General features: G+C 49.0%; 1 protein-coding gene across 9 annotated transcripts in view; it reads left to right on the top strand.

Annotated features, from left to right (window-relative positions):
• The window catches only part of LOC137458800 (AF4/FMR2 family member 1-like), a 51,596-nt gene that overhangs the window by 12,237 nt on the left and 18,141 nt on the right, over positions 1 to 21,218 (top strand). For 4 of the 9 annotated variants that reach the window (XM_068170060.1, XM_068170068.1, XM_068170065.1 and 1 more), the window contains exons 2-17: positions 361 to 742; positions 4,351 to 4,405; positions 4,523 to 4,575; positions 7,689 to 7,743; positions 7,861 to 7,913; positions 8,147 to 8,276; positions 9,215 to 9,306; positions 10,061 to 10,115; positions 15,027 to 15,070; positions 15,607 to 15,736; positions 17,025 to 17,179; positions 18,742 to 18,796; positions 18,914 to 18,966; positions 19,633 to 19,687; positions 19,810 to 19,856; positions 20,393 to 20,522. In XM_068170060.1, the coding sequence (XP_068026161.1) occupies positions 4,352 to 4,405; positions 4,523 to 4,575; positions 7,689 to 7,743; positions 7,861 to 7,913; positions 8,147 to 8,276; positions 9,215 to 9,306; positions 10,061 to 10,115; positions 15,027 to 15,070; positions 15,607 to 15,736; positions 17,025 to 17,179; positions 18,742 to 18,796; positions 18,914 to 18,966; positions 19,633 to 19,687; positions 19,810 to 19,856; positions 20,393 to 20,522 (1,161 nt within the window). In that variant the 5' untranslated portion in view covers positions 361 to 742; position 4,351. Of the gene's footprint in view, positions 1 to 360; positions 743 to 4,350; positions 4,406 to 4,522; positions 4,576 to 7,688; positions 7,744 to 7,860; positions 7,914 to 8,146; positions 8,277 to 9,214; positions 9,307 to 10,060; positions 10,116 to 10,363; positions 10,951 to 13,955; positions 14,011 to 14,127; positions 14,181 to 14,846; positions 14,902 to 15,023; positions 15,071 to 15,606; positions 15,737 to 17,024; positions 17,180 to 18,741; positions 18,797 to 18,913; positions 18,967 to 19,632; positions 19,688 to 19,809; positions 19,857 to 20,392; positions 20,523 to 21,218 lie in introns of those variants that run through there. The other 5 variants (XM_068170064.1, XM_068170066.1, XM_068170067.1 and 2 more) reach the window with 5 other exon arrangements.

Raw genomic sequence — 21,218 nt, forward strand, 5'->3', positions numbered from 1 at the left:
GCTGTGAGTTCCTAGGGTTTCCAATATGATGGTGGAGTTAAGGATGTACATTGTTCCTTCATTGAGCTTTAACTCTAGAAGTATTCCTTAGAGGAGATACTTTAATTTGCTATGCTGGCTTGTGAAAAATCTAGCCTTTTAAGGCCAAAAGGATCTCTTTTTGCAGTTTGTCTTATCCAGACAATTATTCAGTTTCATTTATTCAGGTACTCATCTTTTGGATTACAATATGAATGTGTGTGGCCTTAGATCTGAAATGCCTTTTCTCCTCATGCTTTAGATAAGAGAAGTGTTTATTAACGAACAGGAAGAACTGTTTTCAGAATGTTTTGGTTTACTTTCTCTGGTATCTCTTCCTAGATATGTCAAGAAGGAAACATAGAAGGAAACATAGACGTCTTCAAGTATTGCAGCAATTCAGTTAAATGGACTAAATGAAGTTCCAGAAGACCAAAGTAAAGTAGAAAGTGAGGAAGCCTGAGCCGAAAGATGTTTCTAACATGGATTGTTGAAGCGGAGTCCATGCAGAAGTATTCTGCAGAAGAAAATGAAAAAGTCCTTGAAGAACAAGAGGAAAATGGGGATGAAAGGAAGTCTGGGACAGAAAATGAAGGAGAGAGAGTTCTTGTGGCCAAATCTGCTTCTGAAAAGAGGAACGTTCCTGCTTCCTGGACATTCACACCTAAGACAGGAGAGTGAAACTGCCGAATAATAGAAAGTTCTGAAGACAGAGATTCAAATGGTAAAGGAAAGATCAAAGGGGTCATGCAGATCCTTTTTTTTTCCTCAAGGGGAATACATTTTTGTACTAGGTTTTGTATTAGGCTGCTTTAATTCCCCTTTGTTGTATGTTTTAACTCTCAAATAAGCCCCCAGTGTCTCTTGTTATGCCAAATGCATATTTTTTTTCTGCAGCTGATGGGTTTTTGATTCTAAAGTTTGTGTTTCCAGTGGTGCTCAACTGGAAAGCAATCACTGACTTTCTTTTATTGTATGAGCATCTTTGCAAGTAATGAGCAGAGTTAAGTGTACAAGCTGTACCTCAGGCACTGTGGAGCCAGTCACGTGTGGAATAGAAGACTAATGTCCTCATGTTTGTATGCGATGGAAGATGTGCTTCGTAACCTGAATTACCTTGCTGTTGTACTGTGCAGTGCTGCAATGGCAACATCCCTCTATTTTTCCCTGGCTTTGCCATGTCTCTTGTGATTTTGTGTGCGTGCCTGAGTTGTAAGCATCACGGAGCAGTGACTTTTTGCCAGAAAGGAAGTAAAAGTCAAGCAGTGCTTAGTAAAACACTGATAAGAGTTCTGTCTCTGTCCTTGCACAGAGAGAGACTGTATGGCAGCTAAGGGATGCCTCCCTGATAGTGTATTCAAGTCCAACCCCTTCTCCAAAGCAGGATCATTTAAGGCAGGTCACACAGGAACATATCTCTAAGGGTGCTGAAAGCCTCTGGAGAAGGAGGCTCCACAACCTCTCAGCAGCCTGGTGCAGGGCTCTGGCAAGCTCACAGGAAAGAACTTTCTTCCAGAAGTTGAAGTGGAACTTGCTGTGTTCCAGGTCCCTCATGCTATCACAGGGTACCACTGAAAGGAGAGTGTCCCCTTCTTGACAGCCACCCTGCAGATAGTTGGAAACATTACCAAGATCCCCTCTCAGCCTTCTCCTCTCTGGACTGAAGAGGCACAGGTGTCTCAGCCTTTCCTCCTAAGACAGACATTCCACTCCCTTAATCATACTCAGAGCCCTTCACTGGACTCTGTGCTGGGTTGAGGCAGCCCCCTTCCCCACCCCTGGCAACAATAAACACTCAGACAAACGGATTGCAAAAGTGATGGAAAGTTTAAATAGAAAGCAGTGAACTTTTACAGAAAAGCAAAAGCACAGTGACAAAGAAAAATCCCCAAAGCAGACCCAGAGAGATCCCATCCCTACCTGAGGGTATACCCGAGACCCCCAGGGCTCCTTCTTCCCCCTCCCATTGCTAGGCTAGTCTCAGCTGGCCAGATCTGAGACTGCCCATCCCCCCGTGGCCTTGGGCCTAGCCAGGCCCAAAGCCAGGAGACATCTCCCACAGTTACCGGCTGACGGAGGAGGAAGAAAAGAGACTCCGCACTGGATCTTACAGTGGTGCAAAGGATTGTGGTATGAAATACTACATAATTTCCTGTGTCCACCCCTCTGGGCTGGACTTCTGGACACAGGAAGTAAACATTGCAGGGGGGCACCCAGCTCAAACTGCAACAGACTCCCTCTAGTATACCTCTGTCCCTCTTCAACTGGGCAGCTTAAGAACTGGGCACTCTACTCCAGACGTGGTCACACTAGGGCAGAGCAGAGAAGGAAGAGAACCTCCCTTTACCTACTGGCACCAATCTTCCTAGTGCACCCCAGGAGCCCATTGGCTTTCTTGGCCCCCTAAGCATGTTGCTGCCCCACGGATAACTTCTTGACCCCCAGGTCCTTCTCCATGGAGCTGCTTTCTGGCAGGTCAACCCCTAAGACATGCTGTTATTCCTCCACAGGTGCAGGGCTCTAAACTTACTCTTCTTGAACCTCATGAGGTTCTTCTTTTCCCAGCTCTCCACTCTGTTCAGGACTCATTGAATAGTCCCTGCCTAGCACCGTGTCAGCCAGTCCTCCAAGCTGCATATCACCAGCAAACTTGTGGAGAGTACAAACTGTCCCCTCACCCAGGTAATTGATGATGATCTTGAAGAAGACTGGACCCAGTACTGACCCCTGGAGTTGGAAGGGACCCTGAAGATCATCTAGTTGTAAAGATGCTGCCATAGGAGCCCTCGTGCTAGGCCAACTTTCTCAAGGCCTCATCCAAGCTGTCTTCCAAGACTTGCAGGATTGGCAAAAGTGTTTCTGGCAGATGTGCCAAAACTTAGGATCCCATCACCTCACAGCAGTGCATTGCCAGCATTTTGGCTAGGCCTTTGCTGGAGCCAGTGCTTCCTAGAGCACATCTTCATGTGTCCTCAAGAAGCCAGTGCTGCAAGAGAGGAGGCTCGTGTGTCAGTCATGGGCTACTGCATTCAGTTCTTGCTTGTGGCTTGGTGGGAGTTAGTGGCTTGGAGTGGTCTGGAGCACTGAGGTTCCTTGAGGAGACAGTATGAGCAAACTGGTTTTGTGCAGAGAGCTTTGCTGTGCTCTTGGCTACTTGCAGCTGAGAGGCAGGGACTGACATGGAGCTGTGTGAAGGGGTCTTTCAGGTGTGGTAATAATGGAAGAGCTTGCATTGTGGCGATGTTTCCTCCCTCTTTGTCATTGAAGCTGAGCCCCCATTTAGGGCCTGTTGTGGCTTTGGGAGTGGGAAGGATAAGGATGCATTAGGGGGGATTCCTTGGCTCTGAATCAGGTCAGTGTCTGTGATGTTTGCGTATTAACCTGGCTGCCTGGGGCCCTCTTCCTTCTAGAGTCTTGGCCCACGATTCAAGCTGATTGTTTTTCCTTAAACAGGAGCTACCTCCCAATTAGTTGAAAACTGGTTTGGGGCAATCTGTCTTTGTCTGCCCTTGCATAAGTATGATTTCTTTAAAATGTTACTGTTGTTCTTTGCTCCTCAAGTCAAGCTCAGGAGTTGTAATAGTTTTCACACATTGGCCAGCAGCTGAGGTGAAAGAGGCCATTTCTGAATTACCCAGAGTGATGTCAGATTGAAAAGAAGATGTGGGAGATGTTTTGATCAGCTGTTCTCTTACTTGTAAGGGAAATAAATCTCCAGTCCATGATTCTTAGAGCTCCCACCCCACCATACATCCCTAACCTGTTGGTAACCTTGCTTGGCTGTGTTGGTGTGCTAGATTAACATTGATGGGCTGTGTTGGTGTGCCAGGTTAACGTTGATTGGCTGTGTTGATGTGCTATGTTAATGTTGATTGGCTGCGTTGGTCTTCAAGGTTAACTGTTGATGGGTGTGGTTAGTATGCTAGCTTAAATTTGATTGGCTGTCTTGGTGCTTGTCTCACTTGGTGAGCCTAAACTTGATTGGCTGTGTTTGTTTACACGTAGCCCTGGTTGGATACCTTGGTGTCCTAGGTGACCCTGGCAGAGCAGCACTGCTCTTGCACTCTTGGGTGGTTATAGGTGGTGGTGCTGAGCTCATTGGAAAGTGTGTTGAGACAAGTGGGAAGCGCCCAGGCAGCCCTGGGTTGTCTTTGGCATTTTGTGATTCAATCAGGTAATGAGAGGGGTTAGCAGTCAGAGCGTGAGGACTGATCAAAAAGGATGTGGGAGTGTGGTTTGTTGTGGGGACAGCATCCACCAATTCTTTGTCAAGGTCTGCTGCCTGAAAATGAGCCTGCCTTGGCTGATGCCTGTCTTCTGGTTGTCTTTCAGTATGATTGGCAAGGAGGTGCACCTAAGTGACAGCGAAGAGAGCAGCGAAGACCAAGTGAGTTGCAGACAGTTTTTACACTGTTCCGACAGATCTGCCTTGAAACACCTTGTTCTGTTGTGCTGGCGTCCTTCAGCTAACCATTTGCTCCCTTTCTCCTCTTTGTTTTTGTAGCCAGATGAGGTTGTTGAAAAGCCACCAACATTGCTTGCTGCTCCAAGCCACAGGTTTGTTCTCAAACTTCTGTTTAGACCAAATCAGGAGGAAACCCAAACTCTTTTCTGTATGTGGGGTGGGTGAGTCAGGGCTGCTAGTTTCTCTTGCAGCAGCAGCCTTTGGTTTCTAGGTGCCAGTAGCTGCTGTGGAAAATCTCCTTGAGTTCTCTGCAGTGGCTATTGAACCAAGTAACTGGATGTCCATCAATGTTCACCTGGTGATCGTTGGTGTTTTCTTAATGGATCAAGATGTGATGAAAGGGAAGGTCAGGAGTTAATGCTGATGCTGTCTGCTCCCCCAAGTGCCTCAGCATTTAGCAGTTCCTAGAAAAAAGGCTGAGAGAATGGTTTGGGTTGGAAGGGACCCTGAAGGTCATCAAGTTGTCAAGATGCTGCCATAGGCAGGGGACCCCTTCTGCTAGGCCAACTTTCTCAAGGCCTCATCCAAGCTGTCTTCCAAGACTTGCAGGATTGGCAAAAGTGTTTCTGGCAGATGTGCCGAAACTTAGGATCCCATCACCTCACAGCAGTGCATTGCCAGCATTTTGGCTAGGCCTTTGCTGGAGCCAGTGCTTCCTAGAGCACATCTTCATGTGTCCTCAAGAAGCCAGTGCTGCAAGAGAGGAGGCTCGTGTGTCAGTCATGGGCTACTGTATTCAGTTCTTGCTTGTGGCTTGGTGGGAGTTAGTGGCTTGGAGTGGTCTGGAGCACTGAGGTTCCTTGAGGAGACAGTATGAGCAAATTGGTTTTGTGCAGAGAGCTTTGCTGTGCTCTTGGCTACTCGCAGCTGAGAGGCAGGGACTGACATGGAGCTGTGTGAAGGGGTCTTTCAGGTGTGGTAATAATGGAAGAGCTTGCATTGTGGAGATGTTTCCTCCCTCTTTGTCACTGAAGCTGAGCCCCCCTTTTAGGCCTGTTGTGGCTTTGGGAGTGGGAAGGATCAGGATGCATTAGGGGGGATTCCTTGGCTCTGAATCAGGTCAGGTCATTTTCCTCCAGTCCTGGCTCACCGGTGAGGTCCCAGATGACTGGAAACTGGCCAACGTGGTTCCCATCCACAAGAAGGGTCGGATGGAGGAACCTGGAAACTCCAGGCCAGTCAGCCTGACCTCATTGCCAGGGAAAGTGATGGAGCAGATTATCCTGGCGGCAAAACTGCGCACCTGAAGGATGGCCAAGGGCTCAGGTCCAGCCAACATGGATTTAGGAGGGGCAGGTCCTGTCTCTCCAACCTGATCTCTTTCTGTGATCAGGTGACCCATCTGGTGGATGTGGCGAGGCCTGTGGATGTGGTCTACTTGGACTTCAGCAAGGCCTTTGACACCGTCCCCCACAGCAAACTGCTGGCTAAGCTGTCAGCCCATGGATTGGACCATTACACTCTGTGCTGGGTTAGGAAGTGGCTGGAGGGCCGGGCCCAGAGAGTGGTAGTGAACGGTGCCACATCCAGCTGGAGGCCAGTCACCAGTGGTGTCCCCCAGGGATCAGTGCTGGGCCCTGTCTCTTCAACATATTCATCGATGATCTGGATGAAGGGGTAGAGTCAGTCATCAGCAAGTTTGCAGATGACATAAAGTTAGGGGCAGATGTTGGTCAGTTAGAGGGTAGAAAGGCTCTGCAGAGGGACCGTGACCGACTGGTCAGATGGGCAGAGTCCAATGGGATGGCATTCAACAAGTCCAAGTGCCAGGTGCTGCACTTTGGCTACGGGAATCCCATGCAAAGCTATAGGCTGGGGTCGGAGTGGCTGGAGAGCTCCCAGGCAGAGAGGGTCCTGAGTGTGCTGATCGACAGCCACCTAAACATGAGCCAGCAGTGTGCCCAGGTGGCCAGGAGGGCCAATGGCATCCTGGCCTGCATTAGGAATAGTGTGGCCAGCAGGAGCAGGGAGGTCATAGTGCCCCTGTACTCTGCATTGGTTAGGCCGCACCTTGAATACTGTGTCCAGTTCTGGGCCCCTCAGTTTAAGAAGGACATCGAAACACTTGAGCGTGTCCAGAGAAGGGCAACAAGGCTGGGGAGAGGCCTTGAACACAAGCCCTATGAGGAGAGGCTGAGGGAGCTGGGATTGTTTAGCCTGGAGAAGAGGAGGCTCAGGGGTGACCTCATTGCCCTCTACAACTACCTGAAGGGTGGTTGTAGCCAGGAAGGGGTTGGCCTCTTCTCCTAGCAACCAGCACCAGAACAAGGGGACACAGTCTCAAGCTGCGCCAGGGGAGGTTTAGACTCGAGGTGAGGAGGAAGTTCTTTACCGAGCGAGTCATTCAGCATTGGAACGGGTTGCCCAGGGAGGTGGTTGAGTCATCGACCCTGGAGGCGTTCAAGGGGAGATTGGACGTGGCACTTGGTGCCATGGTCTAGTCATGGGGTCTGTGTTGATAGGTTGGACTCGATGATCCTCGAGGTCCTTTCCAACCTAAGTGATACTGTGATACTGTGATACTGTGATAGGTTGTCAGCTGTTTCTTTAGTCAGCTGTTCTCGTACATGTAAGGGAAACACAACTCTAATCCATGATTCTTGCAGCTTCCATTCCATCGTCCTTCCCTGACCTGTTGGTAACCTTGATTGGCTGCGTTGGTCTTCAACTTTAACTGTTGAAGGGTGTGGTTGGTATGCTACCTTAAACTTGATTGGCTGTGTTGGTGTGCCAGGTTAACGTTGATTGGCTGCGTTGGTCTTCAAGGCTAACCGTTGATGGGCGTGGTTGGTATGCTAGCTTAAATTTGATTGGCTGTCTTGGTGCTTGTCTCACTTGGTGAGCCTAAACTTGATTGGCTGTGTTTGTTTACAGGTAACCCTGGTGGGATACCTTGGTGTCCTAGGTGACCCTGGCAGAGCAGCACTGCTCTTGCGGTCTTGGGTGGTTACAGGTGGTGGTACTGAGCTCATTGGAAAGTGTGTTGAGACAAGTGGGAAGCGCCCAGGCAGCCCTGGGTTGTCTTTGGCATTTTGTGATTCAATCAGGTAATGAGAGGGGTTAGCAGTCAGAGCGTGAGGACTGGTCAAAAAGGATGTGGGAGTGTGGTTTGTTGTGGGGACAGCATCCACCAATTCTTTGTCAAGGTCTGCTGCCTGAAAATGAGCCTGCCTTGGCTGATGCCTGTCTTCTGGTTGTCTTTCAGTATGATTGTTAAGGAGGTGCACCTAAGTGACAGCGAAGAGAGCAGCGAAGACCAAGTGAGTTGCAGACAGTTTTTACACAGTTCCGACAGATCTGCCTTGAAACACCTTGTTCTGTTGTGCTGGCATCCTTCAGCTAACCATTTGCTCCCTTTCTCCTCTTTGGTTTTGTAGCCAGATGAGGTTGTTGAAAAGCCACCAACATTGCTTGCTGCTCCAAGCCACAGGTTTGTTCTCAAACTTCTGTTTAGACCAAATCAGGAGGAAACCCAAACTCTTTTCTGTATGTGGGGTGGGTGAGTCAGGGCTGCTAGTGTCTCCTTGCTTTGATTTCTTTATTTGTCTGGCTTGGCATGGAAAGCTACAGTTAGAAAAGAATGAGGCTGGGATGCTGGAGTTTGCCTGTGAATCAGAGGTGTACTTCTCCAACTCTTCTTTCTTTTCTCCTCTCACTATCTAGTGTCCCTCAGCTGCCTGGAGAAGGCAGTCAGCAAGACATAGGAGAGGTCAAGAGAAACCCTAGTGCACAGAATGAGCTCTGCAATATGACATCTAGAAACACTTCTGCCAAACCTCTTGAATTGCTGAAGGTGAGTTGTGGCGCTCAGTTTGTAGCAGGACCAAGCTGTTGTTTGAAATGCCCCTTTGGAGAGCTTATTACTGCTTCCCAAGTTGGAGGGGAGTCAGGATGCTCCTCCTCTAAAGGCCTCACCATACATGTAACGGGAATATGTGTCTAAAGTGTCCACAGATGCTTAATGTTGGTCACAGGGCACCTGCCCAGCAGAAAGCCCTGTCAGCCGTCCAAGAAATGCCTTGGTGTTTTAAAGTGTCTTCTACTGTCTTGTCTTGAAACCATGGTGTTCCATAGAACAAAAGTCCTGGAATGTTTTGGCCACCAGCAGGTGTGCTGTCAGTAGCACTGACCGAGAAGTGCTGTTTCTTGCACAGTTTCTTTTACAGCTTCCTTTCCAGTGTCTTGGCTTGTAGCAAATGATTGTGAAGCTTTCTGATCAGGTGAGCTGCTGATTTGCACACTTTGTGCTGTGAGTGCTGTGGAGCGCAATTGAAGTCATTTATTACCACTCTGCCTTCCTGGTGCCTGTTCCTCTGGCAGACAAGGGCTGTGATTTGAGGTGACTGTGTAAAATGTCACCTGTATCAAACTCTGCTTGAGAAAACCCAAATCCCTGCTCCTCTGGGGAACCTGGGTGATCTAACCCTGGAGTGAGTGCAAATTTTTCCATCCCCTGACTTCAGGTGGTTTTAGCAACAAGAGGTTTAGCAGTTCCATCCCACCAGTACAAAATATTCATCTCTCCAAGCAAAAGGCGATAAAATGTCATGGTAGGATGCTGGTCAGTGAGCCAGACATCTGCACCCACTGTGCTCCGAGTATCTACTTTGTTGGTTCCACTCTCTTGTCTTTAAGCAGAAGCCATCAAAGATAGCTGTGCAGATCATCACTTCATGTGAGCTTCCAAAGCCTGAGCAGTTTTTCCCTTTTCCTTTTTATTCTTCATGCTAGAGGATAATTGAGGCTGCTAGGAAGAGAAAGAAGTCAGAAAAAGAGAAAAAATCATCGGTGGCAGCAGCTCCCAGCATCTCCCAAGAACAGAAGTGAGTACAGAGCAGTGGGATGGCAGAAAGGGTATTGAACTGAGTAACTGGGTGTCCATCAATTTTCAGCTGGTGATCATTGGCTTTTCTGAATTGAGCATGGCCTGATGAAAGGGAAAGGTCAGGAGTTAATTGTTGATGCTCTCTGCTCCCTCAGCTGCTTTAGCGTATATCATTTCCTACATGAAAGGATGAGAGAATGGTTTGGGTCGGAAGGGACCCTGAAGATCATGCAGTTGTAAAGATGCTACTTGCAGCTGAGAGGCAGGGACTGACATGTACCTGTGTGAAGGGGTCTTTCAGCTATGGTAATTATGGAAGAGCTTGAATTGTGGAGTTGTTTCCTCCCTCTTTGTCACTGAAGCTGAGCCCCCCGTTTAGGCCTGTTGTGGCTGTGGGAGTGGGAAGGATCAGGATGTATTAGGGAGGATTCCTTGGCTCTGAATCAGGTCAGGGTCTGTGATGTTTACATATTAACCAGGCCTCCCTGGGCCCTCTACCTTCTACAGTCTTGGACAAGAGTTCAAGCAGAATTTTGTTCTTTAAAGAGGAGCTATTTTCAAATTTGTTGGTTTTGGCATGTTGTGGTTCTGTCAGGCAGTGAGAGGGGTTAGCAGCCAGAGTGTGGGGAATGGTCAAAAAAGATGTGGGAGGTTTGTGTTTTCTTGGACAGCATGCACCAATTCTTTGTGAAGGTCTGCTGCCTGAAACTGTGCCTGCCTTGGCTGATCCTTGTCTTCTGGTTGTCTTTCAGAGTGCTGGAGGAGGACCTGCATCCCAGAGACAGTGAGGATGGCCATGATGACCATGTCAGTTGGAGCTATTTTGTATGCTAGGCCCACAGACCTGCCTTTAAACACCTGCTTCTGTTGTGCTGAGATCCTTTAGCTAACCTTTCCTCCCCCTCTCCCCTTTGTTTCTGTGCCCAAATCAGGTAGTTGAAAAGCCACCATGCTCGCTTGCTGGTCCATGGCACAGGTATGTTCCCAAACTTCTGGCTAGACCAAATCAGGAGGAAGATGAAACTGTTTTCTGTATGTGGGGTGGGTGAGTAAGGGCTGCCAGTTTCTCTCGAGTTGCTTTATACTCCTTTAGTTTTTGGGGCTGGCATGGAAAGTTCCAATTAGAAGAGAATGAGGCTGGGAGGCTGGATTTTGCCTGTGAATCAGAGGTGCACTTCTCCAACTCACAGTATCACAGTGTCACAGTATCGCCAAGGTTAGAAGAGACCTCGAGGATCATCGAGACCAACCTGTCACCGCAGACCCATGACTAGACCATGGCACCAAGTGCCACGTCCAATCCCCTCTTGAACACCTCAAGGGATGGTGACTCCACCACCTCCCTGGGCAGCCCATTCCAATGACTAATGACTCTCTCGGTGAAGAACTTTCTCCTCACCTCGAGCCTAAACTGCCCCTGGTGCAGTTGAGACTGTGTCCCCTTGTTCTGGTGCTGGTTGCCTGGGGGAAGAGACCAAAACTCTTCCCTTCTTTTCTCCTCTCACTTTGTAGTGGCCCTCAGCTCCTTGAAGAAGGCAATCAGCAGGAGATGGGAGAGGTCAAGCTCCACCCCTGTGCACAGAATTCACCCTGGAAAGTGACACGAAAAATCACTTGTGGCAAGCCTCTTCAATTGTTGAAGGTGAGAGGTGGAGCTGGGTTTGTAGCAAGACCAAAGTGTTGTTTGAAATGTCCTTTAGAGAGCTCATTTCTGCTTCCCAGTTTTGAGTGGGCTCAGGATGCTCCTCCTTTAAAGGCCTCCTGAAACATCAAAAGTGAATGTGTATCCAAAGTATCCATAGTATCCATAGTATCATTCAGGGTTGGAAGGGACCACAAGGATCACCTAGTTCCAACCCCCCTGCCGTGGGCAGGGACATCCCACACTAGATCAGGCTGGCCAGAGCCTCATCCAGCCTGGTCTGAAACACCTCCAGGGATGGGGCCTCGACCACCTCCCTGGACAACCCATTCCAGGGTTTCACCACTCTCATGGTGAAGAACCTCCTCCTCACATCTAGCCTGAATCTCCCCACCTCCAGCTTCATTCCATTCCCCCTAGTCCTATCACTACCTGAGATCCTGAGAAGTCCTTCCCCAGCCTTCCTGTAGGCCCCCTTCAGATACTGGAAGGCCACAAAAGTGTCCACAAATGCTTCATGCTGGACACAGGGCACCTGTGGAGCAGCTGGAAAGTCCTGTCAGCTGTCTAAGAAATGCCTTGGTGTTTTAAAGTGTCTTCTACTCTCTTGTCTTGAAACCATGGTGTTCCATAGAACAAAAGTCCTGGAATGTTTTGGCCACCAGCAGGTGTGCTGTCAGTAGCACGCACTGAGAAGTGCTGTTTCTTGCACAGTTTCTTTTACAGTTTCCTTTCCAGTGTCTTGGCTTGTAGCAAATGATTGGGAAGCTTTCTGATCAGGTGAGCTGGTGATTTGCACACTTTGTGCTGCCAGATCTGTGGAGTGCAATTGAAGTTGTCGTTTATTACCACTCTGCCTTCCTGGTGCCTGTTCCTCTGGCAGACAAGGGCTGTGATTTGAGGTGACTGTGTAAAATGTCACCTGTATTAAACTCTGCTTGAGAAAACCCAAATCCCTGCTCCTCTGGGGAACCTGGGTGATGTAACCCTGGAGTGAGTGTAAATTTTTCCATCCCCTGACTTCAGGTGGTTTTAGCAACAAGAGGTTTAGCAGTTCCATCCCGACCAGTACAAAAGAATTCATCTCTCCAAGCAAAAGGAGATAAAATGTCATGGTAGGATGGTGGTCAGTGAGCCAGACATCTGCACCCACTGTGCTCTGAGTTTCCACTTTGTTGGTTCCACTCTCTTGTCTTTAAGCAGAAGCCATCAAATACAGCTGTGCAGATCAGCATTCATGTGAGCTTTCAAACCTGAGCAGTTTTTTCCTTTTTATTCTTCATGCTAGAGGATAATGGAGGCTGAAAGGATGGCAGAGAAGGTAGAAAAAGAGAAAATGTCCTTGGTGGGAGCAGCTCCCAGCTCCTCCCAAAAACAGACGTGTTCAGAAAAAGAAGAGATATCAGTGGGGTGTGCAGCTACCAACCTCTCCAGTGAACGGAAGTGAGTACAGAGCAGTGGGATGGCAGAAAGGCTATTGAACTGAGTAACTGGATGCCCATCAATTTTCACCTGGGAATCATTGGTGTTATCTTAACTGAGGAGGGCCTGATGAAAGGGAAAGATGAGGAGTTCATGCTGATGCTGTCTGCTCCCTCAGCTGCTTCAACATTTGGCATTTCCTAGTAGGAAGGATGAGAGAATGGTTTGAGTTGGAAGGGACCCTGAAGATCATGTAGTTGTCAAGATGCTGCTATAGACAGGGGTACCCCTCCATCTGGCCCAACATTCTCAAGGCCTCATCCAAGGTGGCTTCCTCATCCAAGCTGTCTTCCAAGACTTGCAGGATTGGCAAGAGTGTTTCTGGCAGATGTGCCGAAACATATGACCCCATAATCTCACAGCAGTGCATTGCCAGCATTTTGGCTAGGCCTTTGCTGGAGCCAGTGCTTCCTAGAGCACATCTTCATGTGTCCTCAAGAGGCCAGTGCTGCAAGAGAGGAGGCTCGTGTGTCAGTCATGGGCTACTGCATTCAGTTCTTGCTCGTGGCTTGGTGGGAGTTAGTGGCTTGGAGTGGTCTGGAGCACTGAGGTTCCTTGAGGAGACAGTAGGAGGAAACTGGTTTTGTGCAGAGAGCTTTGCTGTGCTCTTGGCTACTCGCAGCTGAGAGGCAGGGACTGACATGGAGCTGTGTGAAGGGGTCTTTCAGGTGTGGTAATAATGGAAGAGCTTGCATTGTGGAGATGTTTCCTCCCTCTTTGTCATTGAAGCTGAGCCCCCCTTTTAGGCCTGTTGTGGCTTTGGGAGTGGGAAGGATCAGGATGCATTAGGGGGGATTCCTTGGCACTGAGTCAGGTCAGATTGTCAGCTGTTTGTTTAATCAGCTGTTCTCGTACATGTAAGGGAAACACAACTCCAGTCCATCATTCTTGCAGCTTTCATTCCACTGTACATCCCTAACCTGTTGTTAACCGTGATTGGCTGTGTTGGTGTGCTCGGTTAACCTTGATGGGCTGTGCTGGTGTGCTAGGTTAACATTGATGGGCTGTGTTGGTGTGCTAGCTTAACATTGATGGGCTGTGTTGGTGTGCCAGGGTAACGTTGATTGGCTGTGCTGATGTGCTAGGTAAATGTTGATGGGCGTGGTTGGTATGCTAGCTTAAACTTGATTGGCTGTCTTGGTGCTTGTCTCACTTGGTGAGCCTAAACTTGACTGGCTGTGTTTGTTTATAGGTAGCCCTGGTTGGATTCCTTGGTGTCCCAGGTGACCCTGGCAGAGCAGCACTGCTCTCGCGGTCTTGGGTGGTTATAGGTGGTGGTACTGAGCTCATTGGAAAGTGTGTTGAGACAAGTGGGAAGCGCCCAGGCAGCCCTGGGTTGTCTTTGGCATTTTGTGATTCAATCAGGTAATGAGAGGGGTTAGCAGTCAGAGCGTGAGGACTGGTCAAAAAGGATGTGGGAGTGTGGTTTGTTGTGGGGACAGCATCCACCAATTCTTTGTCAAGGTCTGCTGCCTGAAAATGAGCCTGCCTTGGCTGATGCCTGTCTTCTGGTTGTCTTTCAGTATGATTGGCAAGGAGGTGCACCTAAGTGACAGCGAAGAGAGCAGCGAAGACCAAGTGAGTTGCAGACAGTTTTTACACTGTTCCGACAGATCTGCCTTGAAACACCTTGTTCTGTTGTGCTGGCATCCTTCAGCTAACCATTTGCTCCCTTTCTCCTCTTTGTTTTTGTAGCCAGATGAGGTTGTTGAAAAGCCACCAACATTGCTTGCTGCTCCAAGCCACAGGTTTGTTCTCAAACTTCTGTTTAGACCAAATCAGGAGGAAACCCAAACTCTTTTCTGTATGTGGGGTGGGTGAGTCGGGGCTGCTAGTTTCTCTTGCAGCAGCAGCCTTTGGTTTCTAGGTGCCGGTAGCTGCTGTGGAAAATCTCCTTGAGTTCTCTGCAGTGGCTATTGAACCAAGTAACTGGATGTCCATCAATGTTCACCTGGTGATCATTGGTGTTTTCTTAATGGATCAAGATGTGATGAAAGGGAAGGTCAGGAGTTAATGCTATTGCTGTCTGCTCTCCCAAGTGCCTCAGCATTAAGCTGGGAGTGGTAAGGATGGGGATGCATTAGGGGGGATTCCTTGGCTCTGAATCAGGTCAGGGTCTGTGATGTTTGCATATTAACCAGGCTGCCTGGAGCCCTCTTCCTTCTACAGTCTTGGACCAAAGTTCAAGCAGAATTTTGTTCTTTAAACAGGAGCTATTTTCAAATTTGTTGGTTTTGGCATGCTGTGGTTCTGTCAGGCAGTGAGAGGGATTAGCAGCCAGAGTGTGGGGAATGGTCAAAAAAGATGTGGGAGGTTTGTTTTTTCTTGGACAGCATTCACCAATTCTTTGTGAAGGTCTGCTGCCTGAAACTGTGCCTGCCTTGGCTGATCCTTGTCTTCTGGTTGTCTTTCAGAATGCTGGAGGAGGACCTGCAGCTCAGAGACAGTGAAGGCGGCCATGATGACCAAGTCAGTTGGAGCTATTTTGTATGCTAGGCCCCCAGACCTGCCTTTAAACACCTGCTTCTGTTGTGCTGAGATCCTTCAGCTAACCTTTCCTCCCCCTCTCCCCTTTGTTTCTGTGCCCAAAGCAGGTAGTTGAAAAGCCACCATGCTCACTTGCTGGTCCATGGCACAGGTATGTTCCCAAACTTCTGGCTAGACCAAATCAGGAGGAAGATGAAACTGTTTTCTGTATGTGGGGTGGGTGAGTAAGGGCTGCCAGTTTCTCTCGAGTTGCTTTATACTCCTTTAGTTTTTGGGGCTGGCATGGAAAGTTCCAATTAGAAGAGAATGAGGCTGGGAGGCTGGATTTTGCCTGTGAATCAGAGGTGCACTTCTCCAACTCACAGTATCACAGTGTCACAGTATCGCCAAGGTTAGAAGAGACCTCGAGGATCATCGAGACCAACCTGTCACTGCAGACCCATGACTAGACCATGGCACCAAGTGCCACGTCCAATCCCCTCTTGAACACCTCAAGGGATGGTGACTCCACCACCTCCCTGGGCAGCCCATTCCAATGACTAATGACTCTCTCGGTGAAGAACTTTCTCCTCACCTCGAGCCTAAACTGCCCCTGGTGCAGTTGAGACTGTGTCCCCTTGTTCTGGTGCTGGTTGCCTGGGGGAAGAGACCAAAACTCTTCCCTTCTTTTCTCCTCTCACTTTGTAGTGGCCCTCAGCTCCTTGAAGAAGGCAATCAGCAGGAGATGGGAGAGGTCAAGCTCCACCCCTGTGCACAGAATTCACCCTGGAAAGTGACACGAAAAATCACTTGTGGCAAGCCTCTTCAATTGTTGAAGGTGAGAGGTGGAGCTGGGTTTGTAGCAAGACCAAAGTGTTGTTTGAAATGTCCTTTAGAGAGCTCATTTCTGCTTCCCAGTTTTGAGTGGGCTCAGGATGCTCCTCCTTTAAAGGCCTCCTGAAACATCAAAAGTGAATGTGTATCCAAAGTATCCATAGTATCCATAGTATCATTCAGGGTTGGAAGGGACCACAAGGATCACCTAGTTCCAACCCCCCTGCCGTGGGCAGGGACATCCCACACTAGATCAGGCTGGCCAGAGCCTCATCCAGCCTGGTCTGAAACACCTCCAGGGATGGGGCCTCGACCACCTCCCTGGACAACCCATTCCAGGGTTTCACCACTCTCATGGTGAAGAACCTCCTCCTCACATCTAGCCTGAATCTCCCCACCTCCAGCTTCATTCCATTCCCCCTAGTCCTATCACTACCTGAGATCCTGAGAAGTCCTTCCCCAGCCTTCCTGTAGGCCCCCTTCAGATACTGGAAGGCCACAAAAGTGTCCACAAATGCTTCATGCTGGACACAGGGCACCTGTGGAGCAGCTGGAAAGTCCTGTCAGCTGTCTAAGAAATGCCTTGGTGTTTTAAAGTGTCTTCTACTCTCTTGTCTTGAAACCATGGTGTTCCATAGAACAAAAGTCCTGGAATGTTTTGGCCACCAGCAGGTGTGCTGTCAGTAGCACGCACTGAGAAGTGCTGTTTCTTGCACAGTTTCTTTTACAGTTTCCTTTCCAGTGTCTTGGCTTGTAGCAAATGATTGGGAAGCTTTCTGATCAGGTGAGCTGGTGATTTGCACACTTTGTGCTGCCAGATCTGTGGAGTGCAATTGAAGTTGTCGTTTATTACCACTCTGCCTTCCTGGTGCCTGTTCCTCTGGCAGACAAGGGCTGTGATTTGAGGTGACTGTGTAAAATGTCACCTGTATTAAACTCTGCTTGAGAAAACCCAAATCCCTGCTCCTCTGGGGAACCTGGGTGATGTAACCCTGGAGTGAGTGTAAATTTTTCCATCCCCTGACTTCAGGTGGTTTTAGCAACAAGAGGTTTAGCAGTTCCATCCCGACCAGTACAAAAGAATTCATCTCTCCAAGCAAAAGGAGATAAAATGTCATGGTAGGATGGTGGTCAGTGAGCCAGACATCTGCACCCACTGTGCTCTGAGTTTCCACTTTGTTGGTTCCACTCTCTTGTCTTTAAGCAGAAGCCATCAAATACAGCTGTGCAGATCAGCATTCATGTGAGCTTTCAAACCTGAGCAGTTTTTTCCTTTTTATTCTTCATGCTAGAGGATAATGGAGGCTGAAAGGATGGCAGAGAAGGTAGAAAAAGAGAAAATGTCCTTGGTGGGAGCAGCTCCCAGCTCCTCCCAAAAACAGACGTGTTCAGAAAAAGAAGAGATATCAGTGGGGTGTGCAGCTACCAACCTCTCCAGTGAACGGAAGTGAGTACAGAGCAGTGGGATGGCAGAAAGGCTATTGAACTGAGTAACTGGATGCCCATCAATTTTCACCTGGGAATCATTGGTGTTATCTTAACTGAGGAGGGCCTGATGAAAGGGAAAGATGAGGAGTTCATGCTGATGCTGTCTGCTCCCTCAGCTGCTTCAACATTTGGCATTTCCTAGTAGGAAGGATGAGAGAATGGTTTGAGTTGGAAGGGACCCTGAAGATCATGTAGTTGTCAAGATGCTGCTATAGACAGGGGTACCCCTCCATCTGGCCCAACATTCTCAAGGCCTCATCCAAGGTGGCTTCCTCATCCAAGCTGTCTTCCAAGACTTGCAGGATTGGCAAGAGTGTTTCTGGCAGATGTGCCGAAACATATGACCCCATAATCTCACAGCAGTGCATTGCCAGCATTTTGGCTAGGCCTTTGCTGGAGCCAGTGCTTCCTAGAGCACATCTTCATGTGTCCTCAAGAGGCCAGTGCTGCAAGAGAGGAGGCTCGTGTGTCAGTCATGGGCTACTGCATTCAGTTCTTGCTCGTGGCTTGGTGGGAGTTAGTGGCTTGGAGTGGTCTGGAGCACTGAGGTTCCTTGAGGAGACAGTAGGAGGAAACTGGTTTTGTGCAGAGAGCTTTGCTGTGCTCTTGGCTACTCGCAGCTGAGAGGCAGGGACTGACATGGAGCTGTGTGAAGGGGTCTTTCAGGTGTGGTAATAATGGAAGAGCTTGCATTGTGGAGATGTTTCCTCCCTCTTTGTCATTGAAGCTGAGCCCCCCTTTTAGGCCTGTTGTGGCTTTGGGAGTGGGAAGGATCAGGATGCATTAGGGGGGATTCCTTGGCACTGAGTCAGGTCAGATTGTCAGCTGTTTGTTTAATCAGCTGTTCTCGTACATGTAAGGGAAACACAACTCCAGTCCATCATTCTTGCAGCTTTCATTCCACTGTACATCCCTAACCTGTTGTTAACCGTGATTGGCTGTGTTGGTGTGCTCGGTTAACCTTGATGGGCTGTGCTGGTGTGCTAGGTTAACATTGATGGGCTGTGTTGGTGTGCTAGCTTAACATTGATGGGCTGTGTTGGTGTGCCAGGGTAACGTTGATTGGCTGTGCTGATGTGCTAGGTAAATGTTGATGGGCGTGGTTGGTATGCTAGCTTAAACTTGATTGGCTGTCTTGGTGCTTGTCTCACTTGGTGAGCCTAAACTTGACTGGCTGTGTTTGTTTATAGGTAGCCCTGGTTGGATTCCTTGGTGTCCCAGGTGACCCTGGCAGAGCAGCACTGCTCTCGCGGTCTTGGGTGGTTATAGGTGGTGGTACTGAGCTCATTGGAAAGTGTGTTGAGACAAGTGGGAAGCGCCCAGGCAGCCCTGGGTTGTCTTTGGCATTTTGTGATTCAATCAGGTAATGAGAGGGGTTAGCAGTCAGAGCGTGAGGACTGGTCAAAAAGGATGTGGGAGTGTGGTTTGTTGTGGGGACAGCATCCACCAATTCTTTGTCAAGGTCTGCTGCCTGAAAATGAGCCTGCCTTGGCTGATGCCTGTCTTCTGGTTGTCTTTCAGTATGATTGGCAAGGAGGTGCACCTAAGTGACAGCGAAGAGAGCAGCGAAGACCAAGTGAGTTGCAGACAGTTTTTACACTGTTCCGACAGATCTGCCTTGAAACACCTTGTTCTGTTGTGCTGGCATCCTTCAGCTAACCATTTGCTCCCTTTCTCCTCTTTGTTTTTGTAGCCAGATGAGGTTGTTGAAAAGCCACCAACATTGCTTGCTGCTCCAAGCCACAGGTTTGTTCTCAAACTTCTGTTTAGACCAAATCAGGAGGAAACCCAAACTCTTTTCTGTATGTGGGGTGGGTGAGTCGGGGCTGCTAGTTTCTCTTGCAGCAGCAGCCTTTGGTTTCTAGGTGCCGGTAGCTGCTGTGGAAAATCTCCTTGAGTTCTCTGCAGTGGCTATTGAACCAAGTAACTGGATGTCCATCAATGTTCACCTGGTGATCATTGGTGTTTTCTTAATGGATCAAGATGTGATGAAAGGGAAGGTCAGGAGTTAATGCTATTGCTGTCTGCTCTCCCAAGTGCCTCAGCATTAAGCTGGGAGTGGTAAGGATGGGGATGCATTAGGGGGGATTCCTTGGCTCTGAATCAGGTCAGGGTCTGTGATGTTTGCATATTAACCAGGCTGCCTGGAGCCCTCTTCCTTCTACAGTCTTGGACCAAAGTTCAAGCAGAATTTTGTTCTTTAAACAGGAGCTATTTTCAAATTTGTTGGTTTTGGCATGCTGTGGTTCTGTCAGGCAGTGAGAGGGATTAGCAGCCAGAGTGCGGGGAATGGTCAAAAAAGATGTGGGAGGTTTGTTTTTTCTTGGACAGCATTCACCAATTCTTCGTGAAGGTCTGCTGCCTGAAACTGTGCCTGCCTTGGCTGATCCTTGTCTTCTGGTTGTCTTTCAGAATGCTGGAGGAGGACCTGCAGCTCAGAGACAGTGAAGGCGGCCATGATGACCAAGTCAGTTGGAGCTATTTTGTATGCTAGGCCCCCAGACCTGCCTTTAAACACCTGCTTCTGTTGTGCTGAGATCCTTCAGCTAACCTTTCCTCCCCCTCTCCCCTTTGTTTCTGTGCCCAAAGCAGGTAGTTGAAAAGCCACCATGCTCACTTGCTGGTCCATGGCACAGGTATGTTCCCAAACTTCTGGCTAGACCAAATCAGGAGGAAGATGAAACTGTTTTCTGTATGTGGGGTGGGTGAGTAAGGGCTGCCAGTTTCTCTCGAGTTGCTTTATACTCCTTTAGTTTTTGGGGCTGGCATGGAAAGTTCCAATTAGAAGAGAATGAGGCTGGGAGGCTGGATTTTGCCTGTGAATCAGAGGTGCACTTCTCCAACTCACAGTATCACAGTGTCACAGTATCGCCAAGGTTAGAAGAGACCTCGAGGATCATCGAGACCAACCTGTCACCGCAGACCCATGACTAGACCATGGCACCAAGTGCCACGTCCAATCCCCTCTTGAACACCTCAAGGGATGGTGACTCCACCACCTCCCTGGGCAGCCCATTCCAATGACTAATGACTCTCTCGGTGAAGAACTTTCTCCTCACCTCGAGCCTAAACTGCCCCTGGTGCAGTTGAGACTGTGTCCCCTTGTTCTGGTGCTGGTTGCCTGGGGGAAGAGACCAAAACTCTTCCCTTCTTTTCTCCTCTCACTTTGTAGTGGCCCTCAGCTCCTTGAAGAAGGCAATCAGCAGGAGATGGGAGAGGTCAAGCTCCACCCCTGTGCACAGAATTCACCCTGGAAAGTGACACGAAAAATCACTTGTGGCAAGCCTCTTCAATTGTTGAAGGTGAGAGGTGGAGCTGGGTTTGTAGCAAGACCAAAGTGTTGTTTGAAATGTCCTTTAGAGAGCTCATTTCTGCTTCCCAGTTTTGAGTGGGCTCAGGATGCTCCTCCTTTAAAGGCCTCCTGAAACATCAAAAGTGAATGTGTATCCAAAGTATCCATAGTATCCATAGTATCATTCAGGGTTGGAAGGGACCACAAGGATCACCTAGTTCCAACCCCCCTGCCGTGGGCAGGGACATCCCACACTAGATCAGGCTGGCCAGAGCCTCATCCAGCCTGGTCTGAAACACCTCCAGGGATGGGGCCTCGACCACCTCCCTGGACAACCCATTCCAGGGTTTCACCACTCTCATGGTGAAGAACCTCCTCCTCACATCTAGCCTGAATCTCCCCACCTCCAGCTTCATTCCATTCCCCCTAGTCCTATCACTACCTGAGATCCTGAGAAGTCCTTCCCCAGCCTTCCTGTAGGCCCCCTTCAGATACTGGAAGGCCACAAAAGTGTCCACAAATGCTTCATGCTGGACACAGGGCACCTGTGGAGCAGCTGGAAAGTCCTGTCAGCTGTCTAAGAAATGCCTTGGTGTTTTAAAGTGTCTTCTACTCTCTTGTCTTGAAACCATGGTGTTCCATAGAACAAAAGTCCTGGAATGTTTTGGCCACCAGCAGGTGTGCTGTCAGTAGCACGCACTGAGAA

Source organism: Melanerpes formicivorus, unplaced genomic scaffold, assembly GCF_026170545.1.
Source record: "Melanerpes formicivorus ecotype bairdi unplaced genomic scaffold, bMelFor1.0.p_v2 SCAF_280, whole genome shotgun sequence".
Classification (NCBI taxonomy): Eukaryota; Metazoa; Chordata; class Aves; order Piciformes; family Picidae; genus Melanerpes; species Melanerpes formicivorus.